We start from the raw sequence: 13,813 nt of genomic DNA, 5'->3' as shown, positions 1-13,813 counted from the left end.
AAGAAACTAAATTTTCTGAGGGGCTGTGAAGGACATACCCCCGCTGCTGGTTTCCCTGGTTACTGATGAGCCAGTTTGATGTCAATTCCCCCTATAAATGGCAGCCTACCCACCCACCCCACTCCTCCGTAGCAAAGATTGCTGTCCTGTCCTGCTTGCTCCAGGAGCTGGGTTCAGATGCGTAAGCTACCCTGACCAATATACCATTGATGTCTATCACAACAGGTGAAGACATTACAAAACGCCCACCCAGGTGGTTGAGCAAGGCATAAAAACACTGTTGGGGGCTAGAAATGCTGGATGCACAACATACAGGACGCCCCTGGACATCAAGAGTGGCCAGGGAATCCACTTTGTCGGCCATGAAGTTCAGGAGTGGGCTGGTGAGAACGACGCACACCAGCATGTCCCCTTGCCTCCCAACCCCACTGCTGCTGGGCTTTGAATGAGCTGCTTCAACAACTGAGATGGGAAACCCACTCCCTCATCTTGTGGACACCTCCCAGGAGTGCTGGTCACAGTGCTGACACCATGGTAACCCAGTGGCAACTGGTCAACACCATCCAAGTTCAGCAGTTGACTACCGAAGGACCATGCCAGCTACTGGTCAGAACAATAACACTTTTGTCCTCGTCACAGTATCCACTCCAGGAGCATATTACAACGTGGTCCTGAGACTGGCAGCGAAGTCCTCATGGTTCAGGTTTGCCACCTTGTAGCAAAGAGGATTAGAAAAGGACTTAACAGGTTTCACCTGTCTTCTCCTCCCTGGCCCCACCTAAGAGGACTAAGGTAAGTAATCCGGGCCCCCTACTAGAGAGGGGCGCCATTCTGCTAACCCTGAGGTCTGTTGTTATACGGCCTCTCCAGCACTTAGCACCAGCTGTGAGGACTGCAGGGGGCAGACGGTGTGGTCCTGCAGGCTAGGTCAGGAACCACAGGCACTGGTTTTATGCATTGCTCTAACTACTCAGTACGACAATCTCTAGCTCCGTCCATGTTGTTTCAAATGGCATTATTTCATCCTTTTTAATAGCCAAATATTCCATTGCGTATTTGTGCCACATTTTCTTTATCCTTATGTCAGTGGACATTTATGTTGTTTCCATACCCTGGCTACTGTAAACAGTGCTACAGTGAACACTGAGGTACAAGTATCCCTTCAGACCCTGTTCTTCTCCAGATATATGCCCGGCGGTGGGATTGCAGGATCATATGGTAGCTCTATTTTTGGTTTTTTTAAGGAACCTCCATACTATGCTCATAGTGGTTGTACCAATTTACTTTGCCATCAACAGTTTAGGAAAGTTCCCTTCTCCGCACATCCTCTCCAGCATTTATTTTTTGATGATGGCCATTGTGACTGGTGTGAGGTGATATCTCATTGTAGTTCTGATTTGCATTTCTTTCATAATGAGTGTTGTTGGGAGCGTCTTTTCGTGTGTTTTGTGGGCCATCTGTTATGTCTTTGGAGAAATGTCTAGACCTTCCACCCATTTTTTGACTGGGTTGTTTGCTTTTTTGACATTGAGCTGAATGAGCTGTTTGTATATTTTGGAGATTAATCCCTTGTTTGCAAATATTTTCTTGCATTCTGTGGGTTATCTTTTTGTTTAGTTTACAGTTTCCTTTGCTGTGCAGAAGCTTTTAAGTTTAATTAGGTCCCATTTGTTTAGTTTTGTTTTCATTACTCAAAAAAGATCTTGCTGTGATTTATGTCAGTGTTCTGCTGATGTTTTTCTCTTCGGGCTTGCACCTCCATTTTAAGTTTATTTTGTGTATATTATAGTGAAGTGTTCTAATTTCATTCTTTTGCATATAGCTGTCCAGTTTTCCCAGCACCACTTGTTGAAGAGACCATAGCATGGATTTTATAGTTTTCTTTTGTCCAGTCAAAACTCAGGAGAGAGAAAAATCAAAATCTAAGGGAAAAAAAACACACCCTTCATCCTTCTGTTTCCCTTTGTCTTCCTTCCTTCGTCTCCTACTCTGGTCTTCAGCAGTTTGGCCAAGGGTTTGGGTTCTGGGCTAAAGATGCGAGTGTTGGGAATACAGGTTTCTAGTGGACTGTGTACCTTAGAAAGAGCAGAACCCCAAACATAGTAGTAACAACTTTGAGGGTCTGAAACCTCTATTTCCTTAGCACCTTATACAGTGGAAATGAGGGTCAGACTCAGTCTACAACCTTCTACCAAGACCTCCCACTGGGTTCCTTCAACAAGCCAGAGGTGGTGTTGGTTAACATTCTTGCTCTGTAGAAACAGAGGGACCAGCTGAAAATGAACACCATGTGGTTCCTACTGCAGGGTTACACTTGGGCCTTTAATCCAGAGCAAGAAATGCTAAATCTTTTCATGGCCATCTCAATTTAGGATTTGTCCACTCAGGATTTTTTTTTTCTTTTTAATGGGCTGTGCTGGGTCTTAGTTGCAGCATATGAGATCATACTTGCAGCTTGTGGGATCTAGTTCCTTGACCAGAGATTGAACCCGGGCCCTCTGCATTGGGAGCATGGAGCCTCAACCACTGGACCAACAGGTAAGTCCACACATTTGGGATCGAAGATGGGTGTAACACTGAAAAATCAGGGCTGTCCTGCCTCCTGTGATTTTTCTGTTGTAATTTTCCCATACATTTTATTTTGCAAAGATAAAATGAATTGTTATTTTCCCTTCAAGCTTGCAAAATTTTCTCTGGGAACACTGTTTTGCACACAGTGTGAGGGAAAGTGGATTGTGAACAGAAGCAGCTGGAGCACACAGGGAAATGAGCCAGCACGGGGCAGGGTCACGTGTGTGACATCTTTCCTGCCACAGGGTGGATCTCCCCTTCTAATTAACCAGGTGTCTGTTTTCCTCTTCCTGAATTTTCAGTGGCCATTTTTTAATTGCATTGACTTCTCTCCAACACCTGACACGTGCCTCACCAATCTTCGGCCAAACAGCAGGTGTTAAGTGACCCAGACCATCCAACGCTAAACTAAGGGAAAATGAAAGGTCAGCCTGCCCAGTCTAACTATACAAAGAATGCATCCTTAAAACAAAGTGATTCCTGGGTTTTGAGCCCATTAGGTATACCTGAGATGGGGTGTGAATTACCAATAGCCTTATTCTTAGTTCAGGGCCTGCACATGGCACCAGTAGGAAAACCATGATCTGTAACTTCTCGTTTGGTGAAGACTCTCAGACCCCTCCCAGCAGTCGTCCTGCTCATCTCACAGCGTCTTGGGATTTTTCAGAGACACCCCAGCCCCGACTCCATTATCTGGCCTGATGAGTGGGCTCTTGTGGACTTTCACAACCTTTTGATGAATTTCATCATCTTTTCCCCAAAGGTAAGAGCAGGCTGTGAAATCAGCAAGTTGCATTTATTTAGAATGTAATAGGTTTTTGATTATCTGGGAACTGTGATTATTCTGGATTTTCAGAAAACAAAGCTCATCACCACAAGCCAATCCTCACTACAAAATCATTGGAGAAAGTAAAAATTCCACTTGTAAAATCATTTTATTGGTATAAATATACATATGAATAAAATACCTCAGCCTGTAATGTAAGTGAATATTTGTGAAATGTCTTAAAAAGTAGTATTTTGATTTTTTACAGGTGTCAAAGTATTCTCTCTTAATCACACATTAAAAGCTAATATGCAGAACAGAAATTAAAGGCCTTCAAAAAACATGAATATTCATAAAACCTCATTCCAATCAACTATATACATTAATCTGGGAGCATGGTAGAATCAGCCATGGGCCTTTCACTCGGTTCTTAACTCACTTGTTGGTATCACAAAGGTCACCGTACCAAATTTAAATGTACAATTCCACATCAGGAAGGTAGAAGTTCCCCATGGGAGAATGTAAAAACCATACCCAAGATCTGATATATATAATTTATACAAGTTATTAGTGTGCTCTGTTAATTACAGTGTGCAATCGCATACATCAAGAATAAATTGCTCTATCAAGTGCAGGTTTGACACAGGTACAGTCAGGTGGGTGGTGTTACTCATGAGTATGTGTCCAGTTACCTCGTTTACCTCCCCAAACTCATCTGACGGGGCAACCTTTAGCTGCCTCAGAGAAATTCAAGTAGGGCCCATGGGATAATGCTGGCATTCGTTGAAGGCAGATGAAGGAATGCATAGAAATCAAATGCCAAGGGTTGGGAAAGATCACACCTGTGCTTTGATTCCCAAGAAATGGATTTGTTTTGGTTCTCAAAAAAAGGAGAAAGAAAAAAGCACCAAGAGACAAATGCTTAGAAGAAGAGAGAGATGTTGCCCTTGGTTCCTCTCTGATGGCTAACAGAAGCGCCCCTCACAGTAAGACTTCTGCGTGGGTGACCATTACACAAAAATATACTCTCTTTCTGCTTCTTCCCCAGAGTCGCTGCATTTGCTGCCTGGCTGGCCGTCTTTACTGGAGGCCCACTGCTTTTGCTCTTGACACTCCTGGGCCTGCTGGCTCCAGCTTCTCCTGGACACTGAAAGGAAGGAACGAAAGTCGTTACAGTTGATGAACAAGGAGATGCTGGTGGGGTGAGATAGGCGGGGGCCCTGAAGAGTATGGGAGGGTTTCAGATGAACTTTCTCAGAAACAGTTTTCCAAGTACATTTCAAGACTCTAAACAGAAATTTAAAAACAAAACAGAAAACATAAAAACCCCAGTCTATGAGAGGGTGAGCCTCTCATAGATGCGGTTGACCATCTGAGGGTGAGGACCCCAGCAGGGGAGGGTGGGGGTGGGAGCACAGGGAGGGGCCAGGAAGGGGGAGCACCCGGAAGCCACTCTGTCCCAGAGGACCTCCTCAGTCACGCGGCACAGAAACAGAGCCCGGAGGTGGCACCGCTGGACAGATATTCCATCCATTGCCTTCTGCACACCATTTAGGGTTGGCAATCCCTGCTTCAAGGACAGGATATGAGGAGGCGCCCCAGTGATCTCTGTCAGGCCTCTCTGTGTCTCAGAAAACCCCAGTTTCACTCTCTAGGAAATGAAATAAAGTCTTGTGGAAATGAATGAATGCTGCCTCTATTCCATCCTTTAGGAACGGCTTCCAGGTAAAAAAACTGCCGTGTTCGTTGCCTGTTCTGATCACATATGAACACGGGGGACCTACAGAGCAGTGATGAGAGAACAATCACCGGACTGAGCCTTCGTGATGTGTCCTGCCAGGCGCTCCCTTTTATCACTGTTACTCTCCACAACTACTGGGTAGGTTCTATAAAACTTGGAATCAGGGTTTAAATTAAATCTTTCTCCAAAATCCATGTTCTTTTCCACTAGGTCATAGCTTCTCTGCTGCTGTACCTTGGAAAAGGTCCAGATGCCATACTCCAGCGTGGCTGTTAAGAGTTATTAAATATTACTCGCCAGGTCTATTGTAAAAAAGCGAAAAATACCAAACCCCATGCACTTTGTGTGGCTTGAAAGAGTGCAGCTACCTACTACTCAGAAGTTTAAATATCCAACCAGGAACACAGTCCTGGAAAACCAAGAGGATTCATTTGATGCTTTGAATCATTTTGATGTTAGCATTATGTTAAAACTCATTTTGCTAGGAACTGGCTATTTAAATGTTTCATCTGCTAAGGAATGTTGTTTTAGGAAGTGAAAGCTCATGAAACCTAATAGGCAAAATGCAAACATAATAAAGTACTTCTCTCGCCAATCCTGCTGTCAGAGCCAGATTCTGATCGCTACACAATAAAAATTTAAATTTTAGTTAATTACATTAAATTTACTCAAAATTCTTAAAAGCATAAAATTTCATGATAAAATAATTTTTTAAAAACTTTTGACTCTTTAACCCAACAGTTTTGAGCAAATTCTCAGATGGAGGGGAAAAGCAAAGAATAAATATTAAAGTTTTGTTTTATTTTAGCTTGATTTGGGTTAAAAAAAAAGGTGTTTGGTCCTTTGAAAGCTGTTAACAAGCCAGGTTTTGGGAGAAAAGGTAAGTAATTTTCTATAAATTTCCCTTTTTCACAAAGTAATTTGATAGTAATACTCAATATTTAAGTTCTGAACTTGTGTCTGTGTACTATGAACAGGGGTTAGCAGGGAAATTTTACTATATTTTGATCTTGAAATACTTTGCAATAATCTAACCTCAAAACAGATCATTACTAGTGAAATCAGCTAGAAAATCTTATTCATTTTAAAACTAAAATAAGTATTACCCAGGTTTCCAACACTACAAATTCAAAGGAAGAAGTATGCTGATATATTGCTCGTTTATCTTCAGAGCAAACGTATTAGCTTTCTTTCTTAAATTAAAAAATTTCATCCTTCCCAATATTTATAACATCCTCAGAATCCCAGGTCTGTCTGATTGATGTCACATGATATGACATCAATAATACCCTCTAAAAACGGAGAAATTCCTGCAATCAAATACATTTCTGTCACAGATGAAAACCAAGAACCCTGGACCAGGACTAACCAAAATTGAGTACCAATCCAACACAGGAATTTTCCTGTAAAAAGTAAGACTGTCCTTCAGTCTCCATCCAAGTGACACTAGCTTCTGAGTCCTCCAGGCCGGGGTGGGGGGTGGGGGGGTGGGGGAAGGGCGGCGGTGGATGCAAGTTAACAGGCTGGTTTCTGAGTTGGTGACATAGAGCCAACCTGGTACCAGTCTCGAAAGCAAAACTTCTAATTTGCCTGACATAGTCACTGAGAGGAATAATGATATGCTGTTTCTGAAGGACTGTCAATGCAGTTCACTATGGTGGTGACATTATTTAAAAATTCTTTCTAAAAAATTCACTTTCATTGATTTAACTCTACCAGTTGTGAATGTGATAATGGGTCTAGTACCAGGCTGACATTTTCTTTGTATCATAAGTAAGGTACCATTCTTGGACAGGAAAACTGAGGCATGGTGAGATCAAGGAACTGTTTGCACAACTCACTTGAGTTTGAAAGCCAAAGCACTTGGTATTAGTCCAGATTGCTAGTGCAAACAACCTTAGTAGGTGATGTGTTTTTTTTCATGTTTTCCAGCCTTTAGGCAGCATTATTTGATTGCATGTAATTAGGACAGTAATTACAAAATTACAATTATATTTAAGTAGGTTCAGTATTTCTGAATTCAGACTTTTTACTAATTTAGAGAAACTTTCTCTTAGGCAGCCTGATTTAATGCTTGACTTGATAACTGTTTTGAAGACTGTTTTACTACACTTCTTTAATGCAACAATTCATACATTAAAGTTCAAGAGCTTCTCTATATGTGTCTATACACATTGATTACCATTCCAGGTACCATTAAAATTATAAAAGATACCTAAGTAAACAGGCAATTTATTCAACAGAAACAGTCTATATGTATATTCATATCCTGTCTTCAGTGTTGATAACTGATAGGCTCAAATGTGAAATCTGTCATTCTTGAAAATGATCTGAGTTTGCATACATAGATGCTAATTTTAGAGCATCTTAAATGTGCATATAAATTCAGAATTAGAGATTGATATAAAAATTTGAGCTTTTCTCTATTTTAAGCTCCACTGACATATTTCCCAGGAGAAAAACATGATGACCTTAAAATCTGTAGTTGGCCTTGTTTTTTTGAAATATTTTCTGACAAGCACCGAAAGTGTCAATGAACTGTTAAATTTCTTTCGAAGAATTCACATAGGGGTAGTAGAACCCAGATCTGGTGAGAAATGATTGAACATAGCACTGGGTTACAGATTATTAGCCACAACCAAATATTTGTTGGTTATAGGCTGAATTATGGAAGAGGCGAGTGATACACTATAGGAATCTCAGAATAGGATGGCCTGTCCAAATAGGATACATTACAATGCATACAATGTCAAAACCAACTCTTTTCTTCAAGAAAATAGGACATACTCTAATGAAGACATCACAGCTTATATTAAATGTAGAGAGGAAATGATATGAAATTCAAAAGATGCAATTACAAATACTTCCAGGAAAAGAAAGTAAGCATTTTACCTGTCAAACCAATATTAAAATAGCCACATAATAATCATGATAAAAATAGGCAGCATGCTTTGAGAACAATAGCTTCTGTTTGTTTCACAGAGAAATGATTTAGGAAGGTAAGAAAGCTGTTTTAGCATAAACAAAGCTGCTCTTAAAATACTTAAAGAAAACTACACACTGTGGCTTAACAGAATTGCTCTGCTAATTGCATTTGTTAACCAAACTATTCAGAAAGCAGACTGCTATGCAGTTCTCAGGGGTGAAGACAAGTGCTGGGAATCGGCACTAACAAAACAAGATTAAAATGTACATCAGATTATTTTAACTGAAGCTCCTCTAAAAATTATGCTTTTGGTTCCTGTTCATATCTCAAGAAATCTAGGCAGGAAAGCAGATCAAGATGGTCCTATTGAATTCCATCAAAATTTGATGTAGCCCATCACAATGAGAGTTTTAAACCAAAGAGGTCATCCAAAAAAAAAAAAAAATTCAAACAGAATTTCTTGCCTTTCTAGGATACGGCTTTTCTCTGGCTTCATCTTATTTTTACTCTAACTCAAAACGTCACTGGATGATCAGTGTGGTACTGGCAGGTGGGCTCTTCATCCATGTGTTGTATATATAAAGTGCTGTTGGTAGTCACTTGAAAAATGAATGTTACATTGCATGAAGGGTGCTTTGTTAACAACAAATGATTATAAGTCAACTGATGCAAGAGTTCAAATGTAAATTTCCAAAATCTAGCAACATCTAGGTAACCTTGGGTGTCCTAATCAAAAGAGGCAATATAGAGCTTCTGATTTAATATAAATTCTCTTTTTTCAGAAAATGTCTTATTGTAATTTATGTGATTTGAAGATAACAGATTTTCTTGAAGATATTGAGAAATCTCTTGCAGAGAGAAGTTATGTAACCGTGTGACTATGAACACGCCTACCACAGGAAACCCTTTAAAAATCAAGAAACAAGTCAGGTGTTTTCCTCTAGGGCAGTTGCTACCCAGTCCAAACGGAATGTTGCTTTCTTTATGCAGTGGGCCATGTCCTTAACGCCACCCTGCCACCTGGCTGGTGTGTGCTGGGCCAAGAGGACATGGCTTATCTCACAGTATCTGGTCAAGAAGGCTGACTCCAGTGCTGTTGCTGGCGGGAGACTGGTTGATGCTTGCTCCATCATTCTTGTTTTGAACTGTGTCAGAGAAAGTCCTCAAAGACAACAGTTCCTACGAGAAGTCATAACTCACTGGGCTACTAAGCTATAAGGTAGATCAAAGGTTTGAGAATGGTTTAGCCTTTTTCAGTAAATAGAACTTATCCCTATTTTAAGTTCACTTCCACTGACCTGCCTTCTGGGATGCTTTCTGAAGAGGCAGTAAGGGGTGTGGGCTTATGGCTAGACTGCAGGCACTTTATCCCTGGAGCCACCTACCCTCATATGTTACCATCTGATAAAGTATTACAGGGAAGGGAAAAAAAAGCCTATTCCAAGAGAAGAAATCCCTTAAAGAAGCTTCAGATATCAAAATATTTAATATTTCTTTTATTATACTAAAACTTCCTTTAAAAGACTAAGTCATATTTATAAAAAGCTATTAACCAGGGAGATGATGAATACTTAGTCATAGAAAAGCCATTTCCTCTCTGAGTCAGCAGTACTTATTCTAAAATTTCCCACTGGAAATAAAAGCTGATTTAAAATCCATTTCCTGGGACTGTCCTCACCTGAACAGAACTTTACAGGATGTATACAGTGTCAAATGGAAGACAGTTATTGGGTAACTAACTGTTGTAAAATAATATAAGAGGTTGAAAAGTAAATTGGTACTTTTCCTTTCTTCCTATAGGGTTACAAAGTGTCCACTGAAAGATAACCTGTATCCTTTGCTAGAAGAGTGTAAGGTAAGGTGTTTGGCCAACATTCTCTAAAGGTAACCATGTTACTCTTAATTTCTGACCCCATCCCAGTTTAAATCTAAGAAGAGTAAAGAGAGAAAAGAAGAGACTAGGAGACATGACCCCAAATATAAAAATCAACCTCCATGATCACAAAAATTTGAAAGGACAAGTCACCATAATCCAAAGTAACTTGGTCCTCCTCGTAAGAATTTCTGTTTTTAGTTTTTACTTTTTGTCCCACAATGGAAGGACCATCCTGCTGCCATTTAGAGGAAAAAAAATATCAATTGTATGAACAATCCCTGACCCAGTCCCAGGACAGAAGTTACGTTCAATTAAAGTTTGTTTTTGTTAGTGCCAGTTCATAAGCTTTGGGACAGTGAGGGATGATAAGTGAAGACTCTAACCATTTGTTGGCTGTGACTTCCTGTGCCCAATTGCATTCACTTCCTCTTCTGCAATGGTGGAGTACAGTTTTGAAGGTCTTTTCCCTCTACCGGAAGGCTTGCCACTGTCATGATCTGAATGCCTTTTGTAATAATCTCCTCTTTGCACTACTGAGGAAAAGGGATCCATTTTACCCTTTATAGTAGCAAATACATCAACGTGTTGACATTAATATTAAAAAATGTTAATATTAAAACTTAAATATCAGCTTACCCACCCCACTTAAGATTCAAGGTACCTCCAGTGTTGGTCCTGAACAGATACACCATTATCTACAGAATTCAACAGCCAACATTATGGAAATGTCGTGCAAAATGAGGTGAGCTCCGAGTCTGCCCCCAAAATATAACTAACAGAAAGGCCCCCGCGTTACTATTTCAATTCCAAGATGGATTAACGAAATTCACATTCACTATGGAATAATCCAGAAGAAGCACAGCCGTTTACCTGATTCAGAAATGAGTTGGGCACGCTAGTCCAGAGGGAGGCACAGAACAAGGAAATGAAGTAACCGGCATGAATAATGTACAAGAGAGTAGGAATGGGAACAACAGGAACAGTTTTCTAAAGGAAAAGAGGGCTCACAAGTGGCTCTCATTCCTGGGCCAGCTTAGTGGACAAGCTGAAAAATAAACTGAAATCAAAACATTACCACCTCTGACATTCACCAACTGTTCTGAGACCTTATGTATATTTTTGAGTCCAATTTCAGTTTCAAGCAACACCATCAGAATGATCTCGGAGATTATCCTGGATCCCAGATGGGAAAGCAGTGATTTCCATAACTCTCCAGTCTTCAGCTGGAAAGATGGGGGGTGTGAACCATCCACAGTATTTGCTATTGGGAGAGTGGGGAAAGGAATCAAGCATCTACCTGTGAAGCCCTGATACATTTGAGAAGCAACACATTCATTCCTAAGTTCCTGGGGTAAGAACACCTAACTTTCCCAAAGCAGCCAAGGACCTGCCTGTAGCATCTAGTGTTTCACCATCTTGGTTAACGCTAGAGGCTCCATGGACACGCTCTTTTACTCAAGAGACTGGTGGGTTACTCTGGGCCTCATCTTAGGCATCTTAGAAAACGGCATTTTTCAAAAACGTTAAGCAATTATTTCTTGTTCAGCCCTCAGCCCTTTTCTTTTCAATGCATCCATATCTCCAATTGCTTTTGACAAGACAAACATTCCTACTTACCCTCACTACTCCTCCATGCCTTCCCATTTCTCACCAACAAAATTCTTTCAGACATTTTTCAAAGCTTCCTTGTAAGTAAAGACACAAAGACAGCAATTGCAGAAAGGGAAAAATGAGGGTAGGACAGGGAAGGGACTTGACTGCCTGGTTCGAGCAGGCAGTCACTCTGACCTGACACCACCACTGATTCCTCTTTCTAGACCAAGGCTTTCAAAGGCTGTGGCTATAATACTGAATCCTGTATTTATTGATCACCCAGTGTCAAATGACTGTGTCAGCCATCATTCAATGGCTTTAGTTTCTCTGTTTGACAGACTGGTTTATCAGCTTTGGTCAAAAACCCTCACCTTCTTTAATTTACAGCCAGTAGGTGAGTGAAGTTTGTACACATCAAATAAATCTGCAGAATGGAGATAAGAAAGCAGGCTGTGCTATATTTTATGAGACTCTCAATCAATAAAGAGTATACTCAGAAACACTTTCCATTAATTTCAACCCAAAAGAAAATGAGCCGAGGTAGGAAGATGTCACAATCGGAGTGATCAGAGAATTCTAAAGCATCAAACAATCTAAAATAAAACCAAGCAGCCCCAAACCACGCTGCGAGCTATCTGGACATGGGTGACGATGGCTCCAGATAATTTAATAGGTGGGGCTTAGAGTTGGCAATTACACTTTATGATAGACATAACTGCACATTGAACAGAATGGGAGAAGTGGAGAGAGACAAGATGGGGTGCAAAAGTCAGCCCAAACACACCTTGCCTCCACAAACAACAATCTTTGATCTGATTCTGGGAGACAGCATTCAAGCCCTGGGATTATCTTGCTCTGCTCCCACCCCAGCAAAGTAAAAGAAACAGAAAAGACACAAACTGGTGTGACAGTGCTCTGAGAACATCCATGCAGGTGACACTTCTGAGAATGAGGATCATCTGACTTCACGACCACGCAAGCTAACAACCATCCACCAGGTCTCCCAAGCCTGTGTGAGCCACTCCTGAACCATAGTGACAGCAACTGACCACCAGGGGGAGCTCCTCTGAGAAACAGTGGAACCTAGAAACCTACAGGTAGCGCCAGTCACAAAACAATGTTGTTGGCACTCCTAATACAGAGGGGTCAGGAGAATCTACAGATTACTATTACCAAGACCTTTGGGCTGAGTGACTCAGTTACGCTTTTACTCTGTATACAGTCTTTAAGACCTAGTGTCACCAGCAATGTTGAATCAAGTCTGTTCTGGTTCCAAAATGTAATCCAAGGGATGCTGGCTGACAAACTCTAACCAAGATGAATTCCTTTCTCTAGAAATAAATCTCCTTGGAGAGAGCTACTGCAGAGAAAAAAAAAATCTTACCTTCCCGGGAAAAGGTCCTAGGACTGGGCTGCGGGCTGCCCTGGCCATCTCTCTCTTTGTCTGAAGGAACTTTTTTCAAGACAGGTGGAAGAAGAGCGACTTTAGGAGAACCCGGACTGGATGGAGAGTCTGGGACATCCTCTGTGGAGACACAAAGACACCCATCAAACTGGATTCCTAAAGCATAAGCTGGGTTAGTCTTGAAATACAAATGACTAATCTTTTAAAAAAAAAAATCAGAGTTTTTCTGGCCCAAAATTAGTTTCATAGGCCAGTGAAGTAACAAACAATAGGAAAAAAAAAAACTAAAACTTACAGAGTTAAAAATCTATAGATATGAATATACCTTGCAGACAGAATTTCCGTTTCAGAATTTCAATGAGCTGATATTTGAAAATTAGACTGTAGGTGAACTAAATACTCCTTCTGCCTCAAAGGCCATTTGATTTTCTTAAGTGATGGTTATAACCCACTGACTTGACCTGCTCTCAAATCCAGTACAGTGGTCACCATGTGCATAGACCACTGTCTATAGATTGCTACAGATTTGTACTTTCAGGAGTGGGGGTGCATGTACCTACATAGACTTACTGAGATCAGTTGGAATAACTTAAAATCATAGACTTTGAGGACCAGAAAGGACTGTTGTGAACACTGTACAACTGGAGAGATTAAATGACCTGCTAAGATAAAAAGATGGCAAAACAGCTCGCCTCTTATTTCTGAAGACTGTCCTGTTTCAGTCTGGTTGAAAGGAAAACCTGAATTACACTCCCTCCCTCTGCTCTATCACCGGCAAGGTTAATTCTCAGTGTGTGCTGTGGGTGTGTGTGTACACACGGACAGTGGGGGCTGTGTGCCTCTGACATGTTATTTACAAAAACAGGTCCACAGTTTGCCCAGCCCTGTTCTAAACCCTAAATACTTCACAGGATATCGGATAAAAACAGAGCAAC

The 13,813-nt window shown here is 41.0% G+C and overlaps 1 protein-coding gene across 1 annotated transcript in view; it reads right to left on the bottom strand.

Annotated features, from left to right (window-relative positions):
• Nucleotides 1-4,347: 4,347 nt before the first annotated feature.
• The window catches only part of CARMIL1 (capping protein regulator and myosin 1 linker 1), a 308,343-nt gene continuing 298,877 nt past the window's right edge, over nucleotides 4,348-13,813 (bottom strand). The window contains exons 36-37 of the mRNA XM_052648705.1: nucleotides 12,858-12,998; nucleotides 4,348-4,484 (exon numbers count right to left, since the gene is read on the bottom strand). Of these exons, the coding sequence (XP_052504665.1) occupies nucleotides 4,348-4,484; nucleotides 12,858-12,998 (278 nt within the window). The remainder of the gene's footprint in view (nucleotides 4,485-12,857; nucleotides 12,999-13,813) is intronic.

The sequence above is a fragment of the Budorcas taxicolor genome, chromosome 11 (assembly GCF_023091745.1).
Source record: "Budorcas taxicolor isolate Tak-1 chromosome 11, Takin1.1, whole genome shotgun sequence".
NCBI classification, from domain to species: Eukaryota; Metazoa; Chordata; class Mammalia; order Artiodactyla; family Bovidae; genus Budorcas; species Budorcas taxicolor.
Note: the sequence above shows the minus strand (reverse complement) of the source record. Positions and strands in the feature narration are given on the sequence as shown.